The 26,251-nt window shown below is 43.2% G+C and overlaps 1 protein-coding gene across 9 annotated transcripts in view; it reads right to left on the bottom strand.

Moving 5' to 3' along the window:
• The window catches only part of LOC149231548 (uncharacterized), a 303,271-nt gene extending 283,568 nt beyond the window's left edge, over positions 1–19,703 (bottom strand). For all 9 annotated transcript variants that reach the window (XR_016248077.1, XR_016248076.1, XM_089379231.1 and 6 more), the window contains exon 1: positions 19,566–19,703. Coding sequence is in view for 1 of the 9 variants with exons in the window: in XM_089379236.1 (XP_089235362.1) it covers positions 19,566–19,668 (103 nt within the window). In the remaining 8 variants the exon portion in view is untranslated. The remainder of the gene's footprint in view (positions 1–19,565) is intronic.
• Between the last annotated feature and the right edge of the window lie 6,548 nt (positions 19,704–26,251).

The raw sequence follows: 26,251 nt of genomic DNA, 5'->3' as shown, positions 1-26,251 counted from the left end.
CCCTCTGCGTCACTCTTGCTGCCCTCTGCGTGGATGACATAGGCCCTTCTGGCCTCTACATAGTCCCTGCTAGCTCTCCGTGGCTCCCTCTGGCTCAGTGTCTGCCTCTCTCTTCTTCTGTGTTGGTCCCTCGACACTATCTCTGTCTCGTACTCACTGCCCTCGCTGCAACTGACAACTGATTCAACTTTTCTTAGCAAAACCTGCTCTAGAAAATCGAATGACTGATCACTCTGGTGTGTTCTCCAACTAACCCTCAAGCCTCCTCTTATCCTTTTCCTGTTGGTCCTTCAACGGTCGAGATTATATCTCTAATCAATGCTACGATTAGATTTGGCTTGATCCATGTCCTTTAGAACCTTCTAACCCAGTTTTATATTAATACCCATTAATATTTTATTTTGCCTAAGTTTAGACTTAGGAACTCCATTAAAAATATTAATTATTTTAATATCTCCTTAACCGAGTAGAATCTGCCCAAACCATTTCTGGCTCTCGGAGATATCATGTGCTTTAGCCTCTCCACCAATTTTCATGGCTAGAGCACATTCAATGCTACCCCAAATCAACACTTCCCGCCAACACCACTACATGCAAATCACTGCAACTGAAGCTTATCGACTTTTTTGCCACCTGCAATTGAAAATCGAACACTTGCCTCTGCTAATTCACACTCCTAGCTAGCCTCTACGCAGACCCGGAAATTTTGCCCAGAAATTCCCTCTAAAGCTGCAAAATTTCTCCTCCGTTACTAAGCCATTGATCTGTCTTCAAACTCGCTTTGATACCATGTGAAAATTCCTTGTAATGCAGCAACTGGAATTTATTCTTCTAACTAATTAATTATGTAGTTTATTTGAAATAAACGTTGGTTAGAAACTACGAAGAGATGGCGAGGGCAACATTCCACCCTTCATATCCAAATTGATTTTACATAGCGGCCGATTTTGGCGAATTCGCCAAACTTGCTAGGATTTTTTAGGAAGAAACTGCTTTGCTTCTCTACGCCCTTTATCAGCAGGCGACAGTTGGACCTTGCAATGCCCCAAAGTCTCGAGCCTATAACCTCACGGAGCAGAGCACGTGGTCTAGGGCTCTAACAACCGGATCTGCTTTCCATGTTAACAGCACCGAAGGCAGCAGGGTCGCGTTTCCCTTTCAATCTTCTATTCGCATGGTTCAAGATATTGTAGCAACTGCGCGTGCTTTTACCTATGTTTCATGGGTCTACCTGCCTCCTATTAAGCCAGATCTGGACTCCTCCTATTAAATGAAACTCTGCTCTGATCTATCTTTCTGCCTATAGATCGACGCCGTCAGGGTATTTTAGATGCAGATCGCAGTTTTTTCAGCCTGATTGAAGGACGAATCCTGTGGCGTCAAACTTGTGGGGGTGGTATTAGTGATATGCTTCATGATTTACAATTTTTCCTCTTCATCAACAACCATATTTGTTTCTTTGAATCAGATCTAGATGAGCGACAAGTAGAGGGGAGCCTACAATGCCCAGATCCAGATCCCAAGGAGTTTTTCCAGGTTTTCATCAAAACTCTTAGTGGGAAATCGATCTTGCTAGGTGTCAGGGGAACGAATCTAACACAAGATCTGAAGCAGCGTGTGCAAAATGCATCAGGTATCCCAACATTCTTACAAAGCCTGCTTTTTGAAGGAAAGTTGTTGCAGGATGACATGCAGCTAGAAGATTATGGCATTCACGGGAACTCAATAGTTATCTTAAATCTAAGATTGCAAAGGCTTTAACCTAGGAGCAAGCATCCCAACTAGATCTTCTTCCGCTAACAAGGGACCATTTTCATTTAAGGATGCATTGAGAGGGAAAGCAGCTACATCATAAAAACAACCCCCAAATCTGACAATTCCAAGTCCTTACCTTGTTGAGAAGATGGAGAAAGCTCCAGATCTGACAACAAAATCATCAGAGGTGAGTGGCCTTTTGTCTGTGCTATAGTCAAAAGCTATCATATGTCGTTTTAATGGTTTCTGGCCCAAATCTGAAGAGCTCCATCAATGAATCCACCTCAACTAGACAAAAAATTGTGACATTTACTAGTGCTCGAATGGTTTTTTTGTGGTACAATTTGACAATCAGACAGATTTGAATTTTGTCGCAAATGAAGGACCATGGTTCTAGGGAAGAGCGGGCCTTTTTGTAACACCATGGTTTCCCGGTTTCGATGCCAATACAATGGTGGTTACGAAAATGTCAGTATGGGTAAGGTTACATAATCTCCCTCTTCCTTTCTAGCACCACCAAGTCTTAGAAGACATTGGAAATTCACTAGGGAGATTCCTAAAGATGGACTGAGAAAGAATGGAGAAAGGTATCTTTAATTTTGCCCGCATATGTGTGGAGATAGACTTAAATAAAGGCCTTCTAGATCATGTCCATCTTACTCACCAGGATTTTAAGTGGACTCAATGGTTAGATTTCGAAAATACTGCTTTCAAGTGTCGGATCTGCCATCAGACAGGGCACTTGCAGACTACATGTCCACAAGCAAAGAAACGAACAAAAAAAGACCACAAAATCCAAAAGGATGGCAATTTCCTGAACCGCAATCTTCTGATGATGAAGATGAAGAAATGAACAAGTAACCAACAACAAAGACACAAAATCAACAAGATCCCCAAAGGAAGGAGGGAGAAACGAAACAAAAGGACTCAGCCACATATACAGAGGAACTAAATGACTTACCAGTGATCCAGTCTCCTGGAACTCAGCATAAGGGAAAGAGCAATAGCCAAGCTTCAGGTGGATTAAAGAGAACACATGTTTCTGAAAGTTCGGAATCCGACAAGGAAGCACCAGCAACTCTAGAAGGAAAAGAGTTGGCAATTGTAAAGGCCACTCCATCTTAAGGGGTATGGGAAAAACTACAAGAGAAAAAACCAGTTTATCTTGGTAAATTTATTTTTTTTGGTAGTTAGACTAGCATAGGTGCTTCTAGCACTTTCAAATGGTCATGAAGGACAGTACTTGAATGCACTTATGCATCTAATTATGTAACTTTTTATTTTTGTTAATAGAAAGTTGTGATTTTTCCTTGGAAAAAAAATTATGCAGTTTATTTTGCTACAGCAAAATAACGAATAAATCACACTGCAATTTCTTCACAATAAAAACGCTACGAAAAATAGAATAAAACAGAGAAAATAAATGCACACATAATAAAATTGACACCATTATTTTTGGACAAACATCCCAAGAAAAAACCCAATGTAGGAACCCAGTGCAGCAGATGAGGGTTTTATTATTATTCTTCAGCAACAAAATTCTGAGTACAAAAACTAGATTCCAATTTGGCAATCCTCTCCTGAGAAATCACGGGAAAAATTATTAAGGGAATTTTTCTCTTCTCCACAAGTAATCTGGCAACAATCTGGCCACTCAAGTTGGCTATTCAATACCCATGTTGGAAAATGTAACTAGGTTCGGTCTTCATTTAATGTATTTGAGTCTTGTAATGTACTTGTCAAAAGAATAAATAAAAGAACTTTTATTATTGTTATTGTGACTTATTAAAGCATGTGTTTCATGCTTGGGTCACCATGTTTTAAGTCAAAGTCCCCATTGAGGACTTCTAGGATTTATTCTGAGTCAATAGAGTCATTGTACTTTTAAAGAGACCCTTTTTGGACTTTTGAATCATGTAAAGAGGTTAAGTATTGATTCAAATATAATTTATGTATCATCCACACCAAGTCGGCCTAGAAGAGATCAAGTCGACCAAAGGACCCTAATTCCACCTCACATGGAGCCTATAACTACAAGCAAATCAAATTCATTTGGAACACACTCTCTCACAAGAAGTTTGATATCTCTTGTATCTGGGAAAAGTGCGAAGTCTGTTGCTAGGAAGCCAAAGTAAGTGCGAGTTTAGGGAAGTCTAAGGAAAAGAAAGAAATCAAAATTTTGGTGCCTCTCTCTCTCTTTGTTTCGTGCCGTAGATTGGGAGATAAAAGTCTTCCAAGTTTCTGGAAGTCGCTACCTAGTCAAAGTCAATGGAAAGGGGTCGAAGATCTGGGAAGCTGACTTGGTGTGGAGAGAAGGTCTAGTCTTCGTCTAGGGTGAAGAGTCAAAGAATATTATTGAAAGGAAGAATTTACTTGACTGGGTTTTCCCCTCGAGGGGGGTTTTTCCCTGGCATGGTGCCTATATCTGGTGTCCATTGTTTTATGTGTTGCAGCTTTGGTAATTGCTTGATGAACTAAAAGAAAGAAGATATAAAGAATCGTAATAACAAGAACATCACCAAGTAATTATTAAGAATAAGAAAATCTTTCTACCTTTCTGATTTTCTAACATGGTATCAAAGCTTTGGTGAAGAAAGAAGAAAAAGGCAGTCTCAAGCACTTGATCAAGGAACCATTCAAAGGATTATCTCAGGGAAGAAATCTACTATATTCAAGGAAGATGTCTAACACAATCAAGGGAGAGAACAAACTTGAAGGAGACTCAAACTACAAGTCCTGGAAGAAGAGGATTGACCTCATCCTTGAAAAGAACAAGGTACTAGACTTGGTCAAAGGAAAAGTAAAGAAGCCTACAAAGGACTCTAGTGATGCTGACAAAGTGAAATTCAGGGAACTAGAATTGGTGGCCATGACTCTAATGGTAGAAGGAATAAAGGAAAACCTTGTCCCATTCATAGTTAACATTGATCATGCTCAGGAAATGTATGAAGCCTTGTCAAAGTTATTTACTATTAAGAACATTGGTCAAGTAGAAAGTTTGAAGAATGAGCTAAGGACCACAAAGATGACTAAAGAAGACACAGTGGCATCCTTCTTTGTGAAGATAGCAAGAATCAGGGATGATCTTTTGGCCATTGATGAAATTGTTCCAGACAAAGAACTCGTGATCACTGCCCTATTAGGATTGCCACCTACTTGGGGTGCATTTGCTGCAAGACTTAACAGTTGGAAGGTAGCTCCAACTTTTGAAGAACTATGGACTACCTGCAGTCAGGAAGAATTAAGGATCTCATTAGTTGCCAATCCTGAAGGAGTATCAAATGCCTACATTGCTCAACATAAAGGAAAGGAATCGAAAGGACCAAGGAAAAAAGTTGACATGTCTAAGGTAGAATGCTATCAATGTCATAAGAAGGGTCATTATAGGTGTTAATTTTGAGTATGTTCTATGCTTAGAGCAATTTATTTCAATTTTCTCAATATCTTTTCTAGATTAGCAATCACATCAGCATTAAAGTAAACTGCAGATAGAACATAAACATAAATTGCAGAAGACAAGCCGAGACAAGAGGACACAAGATGTGGCGCTAGCCAGGGACAAACCCCAATGTGTGGAAACCCTTGATCAATTCTTCTTATATGTTCTTCAATAGTTCAGCACAAAGAGAGAGAGAGATAGTACATTTACAACAGAAGTCAACATTTTGAATTATCTAGATAAGAGCATAGATCATCTGTAAGAAGATGATACATGAGATCAGTTGAAGACATGCTGCTTCAACTGATTCTTCAAGTTGACTCCTTCACCTATCATTGTGTTGCATCTCATCACCATGTTGCACCTCACCGTGTTCCACCATGCTGGACCTCATGACCATGTTGTACACATCATATTGTTGCACCTTATGCTGCACTGTTGTCCCATCTACCATTGTTGCACCATGCTGCCACAGTTGTCCCATGTGCCATACTATACTAAGCACCATGCCTAGCTGTCCCATTTGCTTGCTGCATCTTGTTGTTGCTGCTATCCCATTGTGTCATTGCTACACAATGTCATTGTTGTCCTATTTATCATGCAGTTGTCCCTTGCAGCTTCATGCTTGCCACTGTTGCCTAGTTATATTGTTGTAGCTGTTGTCCCTAACAGTCATGCTATCCCAATTGTGTTGTCCCAACATGTTGTTGTCCATAATGACATTGTTGTCCCATCATTGTGCTGTCCCAACATGCTGTTGTCCATAATGACATTGTTGTCCCATCATTGTGTTGTCCCAACATGTTGTTGTCCATAATGACATTGTTGTCCCATCATTGTGTTGTCCCAACATGCTTTTGTTCGTTGTTGTAGTCCATTGTTGTCCCATCATCCAGAACAGCCTTCTATGAGGGCAGCCTTCACACAGACCTTGTTGCCTCTTCACACAGTCCTCAAGGAGCAAATCCGAGCTCCTTTCCTTTGCTCTCCAACAATCACAAGGGTGACCTTAACGTCCCCTCTTCTTTTGCTGAAGTAGACCTTGTATTGCAGCCTTCTAGCCTAGTATACCGGACCTCCTAACAGCAGCTTGGTCCTCCAAAAGATCCATGGCTTTTGCTGTGGCTAAGACCTATTAGGGCAGCTAAGACCTATTAGGGCAGCGTATATCCTCCTCTTAATTACCCTTGAGACAGCGATGAGGATTGGGGTATGACTGCGTCCTCTAGGTTAGGTTAGGGCTCCTTCTTTGATAGCGTTAGGGCTACCTTCAAATCTGCGTTAGGGCAGCCTTTAGGTCTGCGTTTTAGACTTCCCTTTGACAGCGCCTAGGGCAGCTCCCTTAGTCTTCTTTCCTCCAACATCTAGGGCTTCCACTCCTAGATTTCTCTTCCACTAAAACCCAAGACAAGTGGAGAGAAATCAAGATAGAAGTGTGTGTGAAATGACTCTCAAGTCATCTCTTTTTATACTAAAACATTGAGCACATGTGGGGTTTATTTGGTTGTTGGCTGACCTTTACGAATTGTCTTCTAACACAAATAAATTCATAACTCCATGAATACTTATCGGAATCAGATGATCTTTAGATCAATCCTACACCTCTCGATGAGAAGGATCCAAGAAAAATATCGCTTCCATAAATAAGATGACCCACATGGAGTTTGGCCCTAGTTTCCAATTTTAACACTCTCTCTCTCAACTAGGGAGAACTCCATCCGCTGATCCATCTGTTCGACTGTACTATCTCTGCCATCAATGCCCTGCACTGCTCTGCTCTACTCTGTTCTGCTCTGCTCTGCCGAACCATGAAGAAGAAGAATTGATCGAGAATGTCTCATACCATTCTCTACTGACCCGGAGTCAGTTCCATATGAAGAGAGTGTGTCATATCACTCTTACTGACCCGAAGTCAGTTTTATTGATCCCAGATCAATATCACAAGAGAGTGTTTCAAACCACTCATACTGATCCCAGATCAGTTTCATTGATCTCGGATCAATGGAGGTCATCCTAGCATAGGGAGTACGGTAGATACAACGATGTGCCCATCGATAGTACTACTATGGTCCCTAACCCCATTTCCCTGCTCATTGGCTAGATGAGAGGTACTTCCCATGAGTCCCAGACTGCATGGGTAGGATACCTCAATAGGAGAACCACTCATCCTGTCCCTAAGTCGCCACAGGGTATCACAGGGGGAGCTTGAGCCATTCACCCTGTACACAGCGCACCATTAGGGGAGGGTGAGTTGGTCTATGGTCGCTTGTTGCTCCAATAAGTACCCCAAGCCCCCCGAAGCTCCCAAACATCAATGCATGCAACATGCGGGACCCTCATAAAAAGGTCTCTCAACAACTCCAAGTCGTTCGGGAAAGTCACAAATTTGACCTTTCCCTGGGGCTTTGACAGAATGTTTGCGACCTGTACATCAGTCTCAATGCGATAGAGCCTCCTCGCTCATCGACGTACCATATCCCAGATAAGGTAGTATCTGATGTCTATATACTGGAGCAATCATAGAATACGGGATTCCTCAATAATCAAATCCCCCCCTGGTTGACACAGAAGATCACGGTGGTATCCATCATGTGTACAAACAGCTCACTAAAGAGCTTCTGCAACCAGGCAGCTTCACACAAGGTCATACTCGTAGCTATGTATTCGCTCTCAACAGTGCTTATAGCAACCGACTTCTGCTTTCTGCTCATCCAGAATATTGAGGAGAACCCAAAGAGAATCAGCACTCAAAAGTGCTCTTGAGATCCTTCACACTGCCTGCCCAGTCAGCTTTCGAATAATCATGCTGTTTCATATTTCCGGCAGTGTATCTCAATCCATGAGGGATTGTGCCCTGAAGATATATTAGAAGATTCTTATCACCAATCTAGTGAGGAAAACCAAAATATGAGCCCAACATGCTAACTGCAAAACATATATCCGGACGGAAGTTAACCAAGAACATCAATGCGAATGAGTTTATGAAACTCAAAGGCATTTCCCAAATTTGGTCCAGCATCACTACCATATAACTTCTGAAAGTTAAGATCCTCGAGGTAGTGATAGGCTTGCAATTTACCATTCCACATCTGAAATCCAACTCTGCACTTGTCAGAAAGAGGTCGTCCTCAGAAGGTGCCAGTATGAAAGGTCAATCATCCACAACCTTCAAGCAATAGTTTGGAACGGCTTCACTCCTAGTGAATCTTAGCTTCATCAAACAGCTATCAATCTTGTCATACTACACCCGAGGTGTTTTGCTTCAAGCCATAGAGGGCTTTCTTCCACCTGCATACATGAGATTCTCGATCATGAATCTCAAACCCCTCGAGTTGTTCCAAACCTGTGGACCTGCTACATGAGGGGAATGTTCCCCTTGTAAGATTTACCTTCGATACATCTCAGACATGTACCTTCATGCTCTCTTTGAATTCAGGCATCCCTGTCACCATCTGACTCACAGACCTCCGTGCTATGTGTCAACTGACATGGTCCCCAATGGACTTCCTGCAACTTGATACAAATTGCCAACCCTGAACCCATGGGTAAAAGCATCTTTGAAAATTCTATTTTCAAACACGTACCTTTCCATCGACGAATGCCACCCTGAAACCTTTGACTTCCATTGCCGAAATGGAAACCAGGTTCTTCTTGCGATCAGGTACATAAAAGAGATTTTGTAAATGAATCGAGTTACCCTCATTCAATTGAGGGGTAACATTCCCTACACCCTTTCCAGGATAGGTGGCATCGGCTCCAAGTATAATCCCACGATTGTTTTCATCTCTACTAAATTAGAGAGATCGCCCTTCTATCCGATGAAGTGCCTTGAAGCACTACAATCAATTATCGATTTGGGGTAGCATCGGATGTGCTCTAGCCACGAAATTTGGTGGAGAGGTTGGGGCACATGAGATCTCCAATACCCAGAAAGGGTTTGGGCAGATTCTAAACAGTTCAGGAAATATTAAAATAATTAATATTTTTAATGGAGTTCCTAAGTCTAAACTTAAGGAAAATAAAATATTAATGTGTATTAATATGAAACTGTGTTAGAATGGTCCAAAAGACATGGATCAAGCCAGATCTAATCTTAGCCGGATTACGGACTTAATCTCGGCCGTTGATATATCAACAGGAAAAGTATAAGAGTAGGCTTGAGGGTCACTTGGAAAACACACCAGAGTGATCAGTCATTCTATTCTCTAGAGCGCGGTTTGCTAAGAGAGATAGAATTAGTGATCAAGAGATGCAGCTGAGGGGCATTTGAGTACAGAGAGACAGAGAGGCAGAGATAGTGCCAGGAGAGCAGCACAATAGCCAAGGAGAGTGACGCAAATTCAGCCAGGGCTCAGGCAGGACCACGTAGAGCCAGTCAGCAGCTGCGTAGAGCCTCAGAGAGGCCAGCATTGCTGACGCAGAGGGCCAAAGGGCTGACGCAGAGCCTCCCAGGGCTGACACAGACCCATTCGAGGTAACACAGAGCCAGGGTGAGACAGAGAGGGGCTGACGCAGTCCAAAGAGAGGCTGACGCTGGGGTTTCTGGGGCAGATTGGTGCTGAGTAGCTGTCGGAAGGATTATTCGGGGTTTCAGCCAAGAGATTTGTCAGAAACAGAGAGGTATTACTACCAAGGAAATTCTCTGTTGGGTAGGCCAATTTCGGCACCCAGATTGTACTCTGATATTGCTTAATAAGAAAACCCTCAAATAGCTGCACTAGTTTTCCCACATTGGGTTTTTCCGGGGACATTAGTCCAAAAATAATGGTGTCATATGGTGTGTTTGTTTTTGTTTCCTTCAATTGCTGATCTGTAATATGTTGAGCATGCACTAGTGTTTATTTTCAGTATTTACATTGTAAATAACTTGTTATGTCAAATAACAAGTAAGTAGGAATAAATCAGATAAAGTGCACGGAGGGTTTCTAACTAAGTAAACTTAGAACCTTCAACATGGTATCAGAGCATGATTGCAGATCACAAGAGGACTAAGGATATCAGCTGAGCGAAGCAATAGCAGCAGAAAACAGTTGTCCCGAGGTGACAGAAGTTGTTTCTAATAGAGCAGCAATAAGGGTAGGGTGATGCAATGCTTACGTCATCAAGGGTGAGCCGAGAAGAGGCAATGCAGAAGCTAAGGAGGCAAAGGGAGCCTCATGCAGAGCCACGCAGTAGCTGGGAAGGCTAACGCAGTTGGCTGAGGAGGCTGGGTTGCTGGTGCTGGGATTGCGCAGAGCTTAAGAGCTCTCACCTTCAGGTTTCTAGGGTTTAGAAGGCTGTGGGAATATTGCAGAGTGGAGCTGGTGAGGTACTGTAGTCAGAACAGTACTGACAGAGCAAGGCCAGAGGAGTTGCTACCGAGGGTTTCTAGCCGAAGAACCCGGATCAGTGGTGCGGTTGCACAAGACGATCTGAGTAGGGGGCATCTTGACAGCAGCAGAAGGATTTCCAAGATGGACTCAGAGGGAGTCCAAAAGAGAACTTCCATACGGGATTTAGAGACTCAGAGGAGTCGAACAGAGAACTTCCAGGAGGGAAGTAGAGGAGCATCATGGGACTACATAGAGTAAGAGACCAGGATAGACTGGACGAAGCGTCGAACTCCGCAGTCTTAAAGGCCAGAATCTTATCTGTACTTGACAGGAATCGTGTCAAGAACTTCGCCTTGAAGGTAATAGCTATCCCAGTGGACCCCAATGATAATGGCAAGTACGAGGAGGCGATGGCGAGGGCCAAGAGCATTATTCTTGACGGGATCAAGGATCATGTAGTACCACACATAGCCGAGAAGGAAACGGCATTTGAGATGTGGGAGGCTCTCAAGAAGCTGTACCAGCATACTTCTATGCAGAGAAGAATGCTGCTTGAGAATTAGTTGAGGTCGTATCAGATGATGAAGGGAGAACCGATTGACACATTCCTCGGAGGACTAAATGAGATCCAAGATCAATTGACTGCTATAGAGGCGACACCAGATCAGGAGCTGATGGTGAGGACAGCCCTGAATGTTGTCTCAAAAGACTGGGAGGTATTTGTCCAGAGTATACTGGGCAGAGGGACAATCCCACCTTGGGATGAGATGTGGGCGTCTCTTCGCCAGGAAGAGATCAGACGGCAGTCGAAGACGGGTAACAACAGCAAGGGGGTCAAAGTCAAGCAAGAGGAGGAAGATCTAGCCCTAGCATCTGAGGGAAAGCAGGAAAAGTGGAAGAAGAAAGATCTCTCCAAAATCAAGTGCTTCCACTATGGGGAGTTGGGTCATTATGCGACCCGTGTCCAAGGAAGACGAGTAAGGGAAAGTCTTCCGAGACTAATGCAGCGCCAACACGCGTAGAGATGGAAGTTTTGACAGACAATGACTGTGCCATGAGTGCACATGCGCCACTTGAGCGGAAGTGGGGAGACATCGAGCTGTAGTCAGGCGGACTACAAGCGATGAGGGGCAGGATCCTCGAGGTACCCAGCCTCTTGGATTAGACCTTGCTACGGGAGCCCCAAAGAGGAGTAGCAAGACTGGCTGAGTCGGGTAGAGATGGATGCGGATGGAGCAGTAGAGAGAGCTACAATGCAGGAGTCCCGAGACAGCGCGAGGCTAGCAGGCTGCAGCAGTGCGAGAGGCATAGGAGTGTTGCACCAGTGCAAGATGGCATAGAGAGGTGTGCAATAGTGCGAGATGCAGGGAGTTGTTGCAACAGCGCAGAGGTCCGAGAGGAAGCACTTGTCAGCGACAGAGGGAGCTTCAGCATCAGTGGGTGTCTCTAGCCCAACAGGGAGGTCAGGTTGGGAGATCAGTGACTTACTTCTCAGTGACTGAGTTGCAGTGCAGCAGTGGGCAGCACGATGCAGCATGATGAGAGGAGGTGCAGTGCGGATGCAGTGCTGGGAGAAAGGACCAGCAGCAACACGGATGCAAAGGGAGCTGTCGTACAGATGCAGCAGTGGCAGTGGCAGAACCATGGGCAACGGTACAGGATGCAACAATGCAGAGGATGTTGGGCAGGAAGGCTTAGCATCAGCACAGGGACCGATGTCGGATGATCAGAGTAATACTCAGTGAGAAGTATTGCTAGAGCACAGTCCTCGCTATGAGGGAGTGTTGATTTGGGGTAGCATCGGATGTGCTCTAGCCACGAAATTTGGTGGAGAGGTTGGGGCACATGAGATCTCCTTTATTTGGTGGAGAGGTTGGGGCACATGAGATCTCCAATACCCAAAAAGCGTTTGGGCAGATTCTATACAGTTCAGGAAATATTAAAATAATTAATATTTTTAATGGAGTCCCTAAGTCTAAACTTAGGGAAAATAAAATATTAATGTGTATTAATATGAAACTGTGTTAGAATGGTCCAAAAGACATGGATCGAGCCAGATCTAGTCTTAGTCGTTGATTACGGACTTAATCTCAATCGTTGATATGTCAACAGGAAAAGTATAAGAGGAGGCTTGAGGGTCACTTGGAGAACACACCAGAGTGATCAGTCATTCTATTCTCTAGAGCGGGGTTTGCTAAGAGAGATAGATATAGTGATCGGGAGATGCAGTTGAGGGGCATTTGAGTACAGAGAGACAAAGAGGCAGAGATAGTGTCGAGAGAGCAGCGTAGTAGCCAAGGAGAGTGATGCAGAGCCAGCCAGGGCTCACGCAGGGCCACGCAGAGGCAGCCAGGAGCTGCGTAGAGCCTCAGAGAGGCTAGTGTTATTGACGCAGAGGGCCAGAGCGCTGACGCAAGGCCTCTCAGGGCTGACGCAGACCCATCCGGGGTGACGCAAGGCCAGCGTGAGACAGAGAGAGGCTGACGCTGGGGTTTTTGGGGCAGATTGGTGCTGAGTAGTTGTCGGAAGGATTATCCGGGGTTTCAGCCAGGAGATTTTTCAGAAACAGAGAGGTATTACTGCCAAGGAAATTCTCTGTTGGGTAGGCTAGTTTTGGCACCTAGATTGTACTCTGATATTGTTTAATAAGAAAACCCTCAAATAGTTGCATCGGTTTTTCCACATTGGGTTTTTCCGAGGACATTAGTCCAAAAATAATGGTGTCATATGGTGTGTTTGTTTCTGTTTCCTTTATTTGCTGATCTGTAATATGTTGAGCATGCATTAGTGTTTATTTTCAGTATTTACATTGTAAATAACTTGTTAAGTACAATAACAAGTAGGTAGGAATAAATCAGATAAAGTGCATGGAGGGTTTCTAACTAAGTAAACTTAGAAACTTCAACATCAATAAGCCAGATTCTCAAAGAATCTGAAGGAGAGGGCCAATACAAGATAACACTTCTTTATCTTATCAGAAACAACATTTGATTCTTCATACCTGGGGTTCCTTGCTTTCTTTAAAGAGTCAGTCGTTTCCTTGATGTCCAGCATTACCTGTCATTCTTTCGATCATTGAAGATGTCCCTGGAATGATTGTTATCTTCATCAAGAGCTGTGTCCCAGACATTCAGACACTCCTTCGCATAATGGTCGAACTTATTACAAACAAGGCATCTGTCTTTCTTTCCACCCTTAGATCCGGACTTCCCAATGAAGTGGTCTTTAGGCAGGCCATCAGAAGCTTCCACTGCGCCATTCTGGTAATATTCTTTGATTCGACTTCACCCTTGGCGAATTTGAAGAGGGATGAGGAATCCATTGAACCTTTTGTCCTTTCCCAACTGTCTTCAGTGATTGCTCTTTCACTCTTGCTTGGGCTTTTGTCTTCACCTCAGCTCTAATACCATGTTAATTTTAGGTATGTTCTATGCTTAGAGCAATTTATTTCAATTTTCATAGTTAGCTCAATATCTTTTCCAAATTAGCAATCACATCAACATCAAAGTAAACTACAGATAGAACATAAACATAAATCGCAGAAGACAAGAGGACACAAGATGTGGCGCTAGTCAGGGACAAACCCCAATGTGGGGAAACCCTTGATCAATTCTTCTTATATGTTCTTTAATAGTTCAGCAGAGAGAGAGAGAGAGAGAGATAGTACATTTACAACAGAAGTCAACATTTTGACTTATCTAGATAAGAGCATAGATCATCTCTAAGAAGATGATGCATGAGATCAGTTGAAGACATGTTGCTTAAACTGATTCTTCAAGTTGACTCCTTCACCTATCATTGTGCTACATCTCGTCATCATGCTGCACCTCACCATGTTGCACCATGCTGGACCTCATGACCATGTTGTACACATCATATTGTTGCACCTTATGCTGCACTGTTGTCCCATGTGCCATTGTTGCACCATGCTGCCACAGTTGTCCCATGTGCCATACTGTACTAAGCACCATGCCTAGTTGTCCCATTTGCTTGCTGCATCTTGTTGTTGTTGCTATCCCATTGTGTCATTGTTGTCCTATTTATCATGCAGTTGTCCCTTGCAGCTTCATGCTTACCACTGCTGCCTAGTTATATTGTTGTAGTTGTTGTCCCTAACAGTCATGCTATCCCAATTGTGTTGTCCCAACATGTTGTTGTCCATAATGACATTGTTGTCCCATCATTGTGTTGTCCCAACATGTTGTTGTCCATAATGACATTGATGTCCCATCATTGTGCTTTCCCAACATGTTGTTGTCCATAATGACATTGTTGTCCCATCAATGTGCTGTCCATAATGACATTGTTGTCCCATAATTGTGCTATCCCAACATGCTTTTGTCCATTGTTGTTGTCCATTGTTGTCCCATCATCTAGAAAAGCCTTCTATGAGGGCAGCATTCACACAAACCTTGATGCGTCTACACACAGTCCTCAAAGAGCAAATTCGAGCTCCTTTCCTTTGCTCTCCAACAGTCACAAGGGTGACCTTAGCGTCCCCTCTTCTTTTGCTGAAGTAGACCTTGTATTGCAGCCTTCTACCCTAGCATATCGGCCCTCCTAACAACAGCTCGGTCCTCCAAAAGACCCATGGCTTTTACTGCGGCTAAGACCTATTAGGGCAGCGTATATCCTCCTCTTGATGACCCTTGAGACAACAATGAGGATTGGGGTATGACTGCGTCATCTAGGTTAGGTTAGGGCTCCTTTTTTGATAGCGTTAGGGCTGCCTTCAGGTCTGCGTTAGGGTTGCCTTTAGGTCTGCGTTAGGGCAGCCTTTAGGTCTACGTTTTAGACTTCCCTTTGATAGCGCCTAGGGCATCTCTTTTAGGGCGGCTCCCTTAGTCTTCTTTCCTCCAAAGTCTAGGGCTTCCACTCCTAGATTCTTCTTCCACTAAAACCCAAGACAAGTGGAGAGAAATCAAGATAGAAGTGTATGTGAAATGACTCTCAAGTCATCTCTTTTTATATTAAAACGTTGAGCACATGTGGGGTTCATTTGGTTGTTGGCTGACCTTGACAAATTGTCTTCTAACACAAATAAATTCATAACTCCATGAATACTTATCGGAATCGGATGATCTTTAGATCAATCCTACACCTCTCGATGAGAGGGATCCAAGAAAAATATCAGCTGCCATAAATAAGATGACCGACTTGGAGTTTGGACCTAGTTGCTAATTTTAACAATAGGAGTGACCATCCCGACAATCCAAGAAACAAGAAGAGAGAAAGAGATCAAGCCAACATTGTTGAAGAAGGAGACCCAAAGAAAGTCAAACCCGAAGAATCTGACATTAGGGACTTACACTACTAAGTCCTTTGCTTGTAGCTTAGATATCTTGTTTTATATTTTTTATGTTTTAGAATTTATAGGTTTTTAACATATTTTTGGAAAAGACATTTTTATTGTTTTTATAAGTTTGTAGGTATCCCTCAAGCTTTGGAGGGAGCCCCCAACAACTCCCAAAGATAAGTATCTCATTTCCTTTCAGTTTTTGGTTTCATGTACTCATTTAGTTTTGATTATATTAAATACTAATCACCATTCTCCCTCTATTGTCTTGACTAGGAAGACATCTGCTATATCCTCAAGGAGTATGGAAGAAAGCAACCCAAGATAAGGTTTGTCAAGAAATAAAGGTATGCCTTAAACTACAAAAACATTGACTTCTTTAGTAAATGTTTATTCATTTGACAATCTGTTACTAACATTGTTGTGTCTAGCTATATTGAATCATATTGATTCTTATTTTGGGAGATTCATCACTTGATAAATCCACCCTTCATATTCTTCACTGATTTTATAGAACCTTAGACAAGTTCTCTGGAAAACCCTAACCTAAGGGTATGCTAATGTGAATGTCTAAAACCCTAAACTGCTTACGGATTTTGCTACTTGAAGTTTTATTGATGATGTCATGTTTGGGATTTTGGTATGATCAGGAAAACCTATCTTAGGGTTGAATGATAAGGTCTAAAATCCTGAACCTTTGAAGTATTGGTAATTTTTGGGTTTGTTATGTTCCTAGGAGGAAGTTTTGATAGAGTAGATTTCTTGCAGTTGAGGGGCAAGGATAGCATTCGGGGAGAGAGGGATTTTCTCAGCTGGAGAATCATCAGCAGAGAGAGGCAGGGAGTGATCCAACAGCTCTCACGCAGAGGCTGATGCATGGTCACGCAGAGGTAGCGTAGAGGGTGAGAGAGAATCCGAAATTTTGTTGGGCAGAGTAAGTTTCAAAAGTCGGCAGTCGAGGTGTGAGACCAGGAAGCTGAGAGCAGTGACTCCGGGCAGCAAATCGATCAACTGGCTAGGTGACGCAGTGTCTAGAGGGGTTGATGCAGGGACTGCGTGAGGACTATGTAGAGGCAGCGTAGGGCCTGCCAGAGGCACCTCATCCAGTGACTGGATCAGCTGGGATTTTTCTCAGTGATTGTGTGAGGTAATCTCACAAATCTTTTTGCCATTATTTCTCTCTCTGTAACTGAATAACACGAGAGGTATTCAAAGATGTATTCAAAATTTCCTACTGCTTAATAATAATAAACCCTCAGATCTGTTGCACCGGTTTTCCAACACTGGGTTTTTCCGAAGACATTTGTCCAAAAATAACGGTGTCTATTGTGTTGTATTTTCTTTCTTACTCAGTCTCCTATTTTCTCATATAAATTAAGTGAAGACTGCAGCGTATGTATTTCAATATTTGTCGTAGGAAACTGCAAATAACTTGTTCATGTAAATTAACAAGTAGGAGAGATATCATCAGTTGTTGCAGTAGGGATTCCGATTTAGGAATTTTCTCTCGGTACCAGAGCTGCAGGTGGAACAAGAAGAGCAATCTCGATAGTTCTAGCGCTGAGCAAAAGAGGGAAATCGAAAAGTTGTATGAAGCAGCAGTGCGAAACACCAGAGGGTTTGCACAATCCAAGCCGAAGGGATGAAATTTCGAGGCAATCTCTCTCCGAGAGATTTGACGAAGAGTAGGGCTTCCAAATCGATATTTTGTCAAGGCAGAGGGAGCAACGCTGAAGCCTCAGCGTGAGGAGAACTGGTGGGACGCAGATTTTTCTGCAGGGGAGTTTGTTGGGCAGAAAATCATCAAAAGAAAGAGGAGAAGCGTGGCTGAGGGAATTTCTTCCTCGAAGAATTCCTAGCCAAGGAATTCGAATTCTCTAAAGTTGAGCAGCAGTAAGGGGCAGTAGTTTTACTAGCTCTAGCAGGGAGTGCGTAGGCTAACCCTGCAACAGCACAAAGGAGAGAGGAGGTCATTCGACTTTCTATTTTTGGCATAAATGGCAACCAGTGGCTTGAGGGATCAAGAAAGGTTGGACGAAGCATCCAACTATGCAATCTGGAAGGCTAGAATGTCATTCCTTCTAGATGAGCATGCCCTCAAGACATATGTCGACAGCGTGGTTGTGCCTGCAGATGTAGATCCATTGAAGAAGTATCGATCAGAAATGGTGAATGCCAAGAGGATGATCCTTGATGTAGTAAAGGATCATGTGGTGTGTCATGTCTTTGGCAGAGGGACTGCGAAGGAGATGTGGGATGCCTTAGCAATGCTATATCAAGGATCTTCCAAGCAGTGAAAGATGTACTTGGAGCAGAAGCTGAGATCTGCTCAGATGCAGAAGGGAGAGCATGTGGACCCATTCCTCGCGATGAATTGTCTGCTACGGGGCATACGCGTCAAGATTCAGAGTTGGTTAGACTGGCCCTCAATTCTTTCTCAGATGAGTGGCAAGTCTTTGTCCAAAGTATCCTGGGCAGAGCAACCTTGTCGAATTGGGATGAGATGTGGACAACTCTAAAGCAAGAGGAGCTAAGGAGAGACTTAGTCAAGGTAAAACTTGACGGAAGCAGTAGCAATGGGTCGAAGCCGAAGGAGGAGGAGGATAATGCAACCCTTGCATCGAAGGGAGAGCAGGAGCAGTGGAGATGTAAGAAGGACGTCTCAAAGATCAAGTGTTTCAGATGTGGTGAGATGGGTCACTACGCTACTCAGTGTCCTCTCAAGAAAAAGAACAAGGATGAGAAGCACGATCCGAAGGCTGCACCCGCGAAGATCGAAGAAGAGGAGTTTGCCACGATAGCTGAGATACCTCCAGGAGGGAGGTGGGCTGATTTGGAGTTGTAGTTTGTAAGAGCTACATATGGCCAAGATCCTTGAGGAGTCCACCTCTTGGATTAATACCTTGCTATGGGAGCCTTGCTTCAAAGACTTGCACTTGACCCCAACTGCATGAAACAACCTTGCTTCAAGGGTTAGAAAGCCACAAGTGCAAAACGTGTCTATTGAGAAATTGAACTTGGGTGGCCAGTAGAAAGCACCATCACTTTGACAAGGCCCATTAATGCAGTCGAGCTGTATATGCCCACCGCTAGATAATGTCCTTGTTTAAAACTAACGGTGGGCATATACAGCCCGACCACATTAATGGCCTATAGACTTGGAAACAAGTATCGCCCTTTTACAATGCCCACAAATAATAAAATTGGGTGACACGGAGAAAGATAAGAGCATATTACATCATTCAAACATGTTAATTGATGCACCGGACTAATAAACCCCAACTACCTATCTATTCAGACTACAGGATTTGACCCTTCCAACACCCGCCCACCTCGATGTTAGAGAATTGCTTCCCATTATTACTCGCCACTGGCAGCCAACCACATATTTGAGCCAAGACGACTAATCTTAAACTTAAATGGGATATCCACAAACAGTGCACAATTTAATTAATTTAAAAGCGCAATACTGAGATCTCCTAAGGGCTTCAGATATGGGAAGTCCATATATCCTTCGACCGATTCCCTGTAAATATATGAAAAATTGTTTGGGGCGCGCTGCTTTGTAATACTGTTTAATGCCTCGCAATTACCGGTTCCGTGTGTATAGAATAAATTTGAACTTTACAAAAATGACAAAAAAACGATCAGAAAAATATACGAAAGCGTTTGTAGAATGCATAATTTTGTATTTGACAGATAACAAGATCAAGTTCTGAGAAAAACATGAGAAATGTTTGAGAGAATTTGCTCTGGCACTTACCGGCAATGCAGTGTCTACCGTTGGAAAAGTGAAGGGTGCAGCTCGGATCACAAGAGCGACAGTTTTTGGACGTTCTTTGCGGGCTCCCGCATAGTGACATCATAGTTCAGTCGAAAGGCCGGGAAGCCTCTTTTTCGTTTTCTTGAAAAGCATTAAGTTTAAATATTTCATGGTGTTTTGATTAATAAATTGTTAGTTTATTTCTCGTTTTTTTATTTTTGAGGTTACTATTAAGTTAATTGGTGCATAAAATCTCTATTTTCAAGTATTAATTTCACTATTAAAGTCTAAGAAGTGTACATATTTTATTTTTTCCATCTTTGGACATGTAATTTTGTAGAAGGAAATAGATGTATTTAATTTGGACATGTAATTTTGTATGAAAAATATATGTTCTTAACCATTAGGCCCACTCAAGTTGTACTTTCATGAATGTTATCATGTCACTACAAAGAGAGAACAATTTGAGGATTAGAATAAGTACATTTATTTTATAATAAGTTAGTTTATATGCTATTTTGTTCTTATTATTATTTTTTTAAATCTAGTTAAGAATTCCTTATTTAATAAAAAAACATCATTCCTTAGTTCCCAGGTCTAGATTGGAAGGGACCTGTGGACAGGTAGTCACGACAATGAGCCCCTTCCAAAACATCTCAATTGTAAGCTTAACATGGAAGGATTTCTTTTCCTAGACCGTCTTTATAAGAGACGTTGTTGGTGGCACTTGGCGATGAGTTTTTAGCCATATCTCTAGTTGGATATCGACCAGGACTTAGCTAGGAATCGATATACCACTTCTCTTCACTCTTCATTTGTCACTATATTAAATCAGTACAAATGGAGATATACCCCAGAGACAAGATATTCCTCGCTTGCCCAAGAAAATCAATTTTATTTCCTCTCCCTAGTTGTGGAATAAACTATGGAAGTTAAAGTGCCTACCAAAAGAAAAGCTCTCTAAGTGGCTCCTTCTCTAGAATAAGGCCCTAACTTGGGACAATCTTCAAAAAGGATTTTTTCAAGGGCCCAGTTAATGTGTGTTATATATGTGTGTGTGTGTGTGTGTGTGTGTGTTATTTTGAAAAGTTTTTTTCACATTAATGAAGAGTGGCCACTAAAGATAGATCTAAAATTTGGGATCCCCATTGCTCTGAGTTGATTCCAACAAAACCCTAAGATTTATCTTGAGTAGTCTTGAAAATGAGCCTCTCCGTTGGAGGAGGTCATCCTCCTCGCTTGAAATCACTGCATTTAATGCCCTAGTCATGGGCCATCCCATAGCGAAGAAACCTCCTTTGTCCAAGTTTGTTAAGTAGAGAGATGAAATTCCAAAAGTTGTCATCCCCTCCCAATCCTAAGTGATGGCCCTCTATCTTGTTGATAGAGAACATGTTGGCCAATTTATGAGTATTTGGCATTCCCTTTAATCTTTGGCATCTTAGGTAGACAAGAATTGGAAGTCAACGATAAAAGGGAAAATTCCACTATCTTTTATATGGAAAGTGTTTCTTTGCATTCCTGATTGGATAAAAAGAGGATAGAGACTTAATATTTAAAAGAGATTGTATGGGGGGCACAAGGTCTATATTTTAATATATGGAATTTGGACTTCAATCTGGAGAATGACATCCTTTCAACAATGCCTTGTCTAGGTTAAACTCCCCTGCTTCCACCACATTATTGGAATGAAGATGCCTTAAAAAATACAGGAAATGTCATGGGAAAATACATAGACAAGGTTGAGCCAAAGCCATAATGTTCACCTATGTTATAGCATGTGTTGAAGTGGATTTGGAAAAAGGCTTTCCTGAAGCAATTCAACTCTCTTTAGATAATTATACCTTTATTCAGTAGGTGGATTATGATCAGATTCCCTTCAAGTGCAAGACTTGCCATGAATATCACCATTTTGTCGGGGATTGCCCAAAGAAAGTGACAAAGGAAATACAAGAAAACTAGAGAGAGTAATGTTAGCAATCAAAAAAAGAAGACAAAGGCAAGAAATTCCCTTAAAAAACCCAGCAACCCTCCACCATTCCTCCCCCCTCTAACCTTGTCAACTCCTACCCAAAGATTATTCTAGTATTCTCCTTCCATGAACCTCCTCTCCTCCCTACCCTCCCTCAATCTAGTAAGTATGAAGTACTCTCACACTTTAGCAATCAATATATGCATACTTCAAGAAAATTGGAGCATAACAAATTAAAAGGAATTCCTCCTTTGCAAGACAGCCCCCTCCAAATATTTGAAACTTTCATCACCCCTTCTTAGGAAGTAAGCCATGTTATCTCTAAGAACGTAGGAACACCTAGAGCGTGCATCAGGATGGTTCTTCTAGAGATGGACTAGGAGAGGATCAACTAAAAAATAGAGACAATAAGGACTTAGTGGTAAGCAAGTCCAATAAAAAAACAAGGGAGGAAGCAAAACAAATAAAAGAGGGAGGAACAAGCAAAGTGAGACGAGGAAATGGGCACACAACACACAAAAGAAGGATGCTACAATAATGTACTAGGAACTCAAATGGTGGTTTAGTTCTTCCCACGAGGGGAGCTCCCAAAATAAATAGTAAATGATGAAATCCAGCTCCTGGAATTGTAAGGGCTTGGGGAGTGAAGACAAGTGGAAACTAGCAAATAACCTAATTAAGGAAGAAAACCCCGAAATTATGTTGCTTCAAGAGACTAAGATAGATGGGAAAATAGTCCTCCAAATAAGTAAGAAAATATTGTCAAACAATGAGACGTAACTAGTTCCACAACAATTTTAGGAGGAATGTGCACAATTGGGTCAACAGAGCACTTCCACCTCATGTAAGACTTATCAATAAAGTGTTCGATTGCAATTCATTTCTTGGATATTTTTATTAGTGTTTATTTTTTATCAATACATACCATGGTAAAATCACTTGTTGGAACTCCATTTTGAATTTAAAAGGTTATATCTAGGATCAAAATAACATTATAGCAAGAGATCTCAGCACCACAATCTATAGCTAGGAGAAAAAAATGATTCTTTAGTCAAATACTCTTTTCAAAAAAGTTTAGAGGACCATGTCACTTCTTTTGATTTGGTTCACATGAAACTCATAAAAGGAAAGTACACCTAATCTATAAAAGGATAGGGCAAGGGCACATTATGGCTAGACTGGACATCCTTGTTCACAATTCGTTGCTGGAGGAAACAACATCCCACTCTCCTAGATTATCCCTTAGTCTACGTTAGATCATAAGGCAATAACCATTGTCTTATCCACCTGTTGACGGTGCTGGACTCGCCAACATTCAACGGATCACTCCGTATGAAGTCCCAACTAGACCTCACATCGTTTGGTGTGGAAGTCCCATCCGGTATGATGGCCCGGTTGCCATGATCTTGAAGATTTGCCTCAACTCTTACTTATCAGCACAGGAGAGTGGTATGCTTTGTCTTTCGAGAAGTGAGGTTCGCATGCCTAGTGATTGTAAGTGTCACTTATGTCAATGGTTCTTTCACCATAAAGGGAGAGGGTGGGAGTGAGTCCCAAGTTGATTGGGGGAAGCCCCAACTCTGCTAGGAACACACAACGCAACAGGACGTGCACAGCTTCCGAAGGAACAGTCCACACGGATGCGGCAGTCACAACACACAAGGGAAGATCACGTATAATACTCAACGAACTAGTCCGTGCAAGTGCAATGGTTGTTATAGCAAGTTTTATGTGAAAGGTCTGTCTGATGTCCGGGAGAGTAGTCAACACGGGCGAGACAATGTTAACAGCATATACAACACATTTTCATCAACATATATGTATTACAACAAGTGAATGAGTTCAAGTGTTAAACATAGGTTAAAGCGAGAAATGCACTGCAGTCGGGTTCGTATGGGGCTAGGGTAAAACCCTAGGGTTTTTACAGTTACTGCAGACAGATGTCTCTGTTCTGATGCCGCGCTCTGTCTACCCTGCCGTTTCTGTTCGCACACCCGTCGCTTTCAGTTATAGACCTCTGGCTGAAAATGGGGGACAATATGGAGGTTGAGGCGGTGGATTATTCCGAGGAGCCTTTTCCAGATCGCGTTAACTTTGGAAACCCTAGCTTCTCTCGCTCTCAGCCGCTTGACTCCGCTATATCGCTATCTTTCCGGATCCGCCATTGTCCTCGCCTGTCGTCTCCTTTCCTCGGCATAGCTCGGATCCCCTACCATCCGGGTCGCATTCTGTGGATTCTCCGGGCTTTGAAGTACCTCCTTTATCACCGGGCACCCTCCACATCTTATCCTCGCACACTCCCCCCTCGCCCTCCTTTGACCCGCATTCATCTTTCTTCACTATTCCCTCTGTTGATATTCCGGTGACCGCAGCAGCCCCTCAACCCCCCTGCTCGGGTGCTCGACCATCTGGCTGTTTCGAGACCCCTGCAGTTAAGGTTAGACCGGCAAAACAAAACCCTCCGGAAGGCGTTCCAAACCCCCTGGTGGACCACCCATCAGCTACTCGTACTATTAAAAAAGAAGACTAAGTGCGTCAAGGCGACCTCAAAGGATATCACCATCAGATTTGGCGAGACCTCGGCTATTGGTGAATTTGCTATCATGGCTTGCACGGTGCTGGTTGGACATGTACGTGGTCGGGCGTATTCAGCCAACAGGCTGTCTCAGTGGGTTAAGGAGATTTGGGGAGGTATACTGATGGAACTACCTGAGGTTCATGTTTTGCCCAGGGGTTGGTTCTCCCTGCATTTTGCAAAGGAAAACTACACGGACCTGGTACTGGCCAGGTACTGGCACATTGAGATGGCCCCGGTCCTTCTTAAACGGTGGAGCCCTTTATTCGACCCTGAACGTGAACAAATTGGGGCAGGTCCGCTCTGGGTGCGCTTGCCAGGGCTACCACTACAGTTCTGGAGTGAGGAGGTTTTTATCAGGATTGGCAATGCTCTGGGCACATACTTAGATCATGACCGTACCTTTGTGGAGTCCAAAAACAGAACTCTCGCTCGCATTTTGGTCCACTTGGATACCCGTGAGGGCTTGGAGGAAAAGATTACTCTACAATGGGGGAAGTACATCAGAGTTCAGATCTTGGACTATGAAGGGGTGCCATTTCACTGCAAACGATGTCACAAGGTCGGACATCTCTTCAAAGAATGCCCTCTCAATCGAAGAACAGAGGACTCACCTAAAATCACGCCTACACCATCCAGGGCAAATTCTCTTGTCAGTTCGCGCCCCTCGCCCTCGGGTCCGGCACCAGCGGTCTCCCCTCCAATATCAAAGTCAGTGGACAGTGGCTCCAGACAGTCTTTGCCACTGATGACCAGGGCCCGCTCTGCCACGGAGGCCACGATTACTTCGGGTATCTCTTTGAACCCTCCTCACTCATCTTTTGATTTTACCTCGCATATGGCTGCCTCACCGATGCAGACTTCTATAGCTCATTGTATCATGTCTACTCCTCCGCTCATTGTCACTACCGCCCCCGCTTTTTCCGCTCCTTCCTCATCCGCTGCATCGTTGTCATCCACAAGGTTTCACCCCCTCACCATTATTTCCTTCGCTCCAGGTCACACACTAAGGAACCCCCGGTCCATCAGACTGGTCTAGGTCTTATGATGCATGGCGTCATCCCCCTATCATCTAGGGGTAGAAAATCAGATCTCTCCAAGGCTATCAGGAGGGTTTGGGTGGAGGTCGCTTCCGGTCGCCAATCCACTATCAATGGGGTCCTTAGAGCTGGACATACCCCGAGAGGTGTCCCTCCATGAAGTGCTTGTTGTTTTAATTGCAGGCGTTTGGCTAGTACCTCAAAGAAACTAGCCTTGAGGAGACTCTTCGAGACCAAACCAATTGACATTATCTTACTTCAAGAAACTCTGGGTATGGCTGATCAAATCTCCCATACTCTCCAATCCATGATCCCGAGCTGGTCATTTGTAGCCCTAGATGTTGTTGGGAGGTCTGGGGGTCTGGCTATAGGATACAACCCCCGAACAATCAGGGTTGATGCATCTTGGGGGGGATCGGGATACTTGGGTCTGGATATATTCTCTGCTGATCTAGGTATGATCCTCAGGATTGTGAATGTGTATGGACCCTGTCATCAAAGGGAACATTTCTGGCAGTGTCTTCTAAACCTCTCCCTTTTGGACTCTGAGCATACTATTATAGGAGGGGATCTAAATTTTTCTCTGGGGTTCAGAGAATCATGGGGATCTGCAGCCCAAATTGATGTTATCACTTACCATATGACTAATCTACTGGAGCAGACCGATTTTATTGATGTCCCCATGCAAAAACACTACCCACCGGGAGGAACAGAAGGGTGGGTGATGCTGCACTAGCTCGCAGACTTGACAGATTCTTAATGAAAGGACCTCTCCTTCAACAGTTGCATCACTACAAACAATGGGTGGGTACGGGGGGTGTATCGGACCACTCACCTATTTATCTGGAAATTCAGGGGCCTTTCAAAAAGCCGAAAACCCCTTTCAAATTCAATCATGTCTGGCTTAGCGACCCTTCGTACATCAAGTTGGTTTTCGACTTCTGGAATGAAAACCCTATTAACCAAGCTGAGTCCTTCACAAAATGGTTTTGTAACAATCTCTTTGAGATCAAACATCTCTCTATTAAATGGGCCAGGGAGAAACATGCTCGGGAAACCTCACAGCTAACTAATATTGAAGCTGAGTTGAGCACTTTAC

Source organism: Pinus tabuliformis, chromosome J, assembly GCF_031772625.1.
Source record: "Pinus tabuliformis cultivar Carrire ecotype Pingquan chromosome J, CPIR1, whole genome shotgun sequence".
NCBI lineage: Eukaryota > Viridiplantae > Streptophyta > Pinopsida > Pinales > Pinaceae > Pinus > Pinus tabuliformis.
Note: the sequence above shows the minus strand (reverse complement) of the source record. Positions and strands in the feature narration are given on the sequence as shown.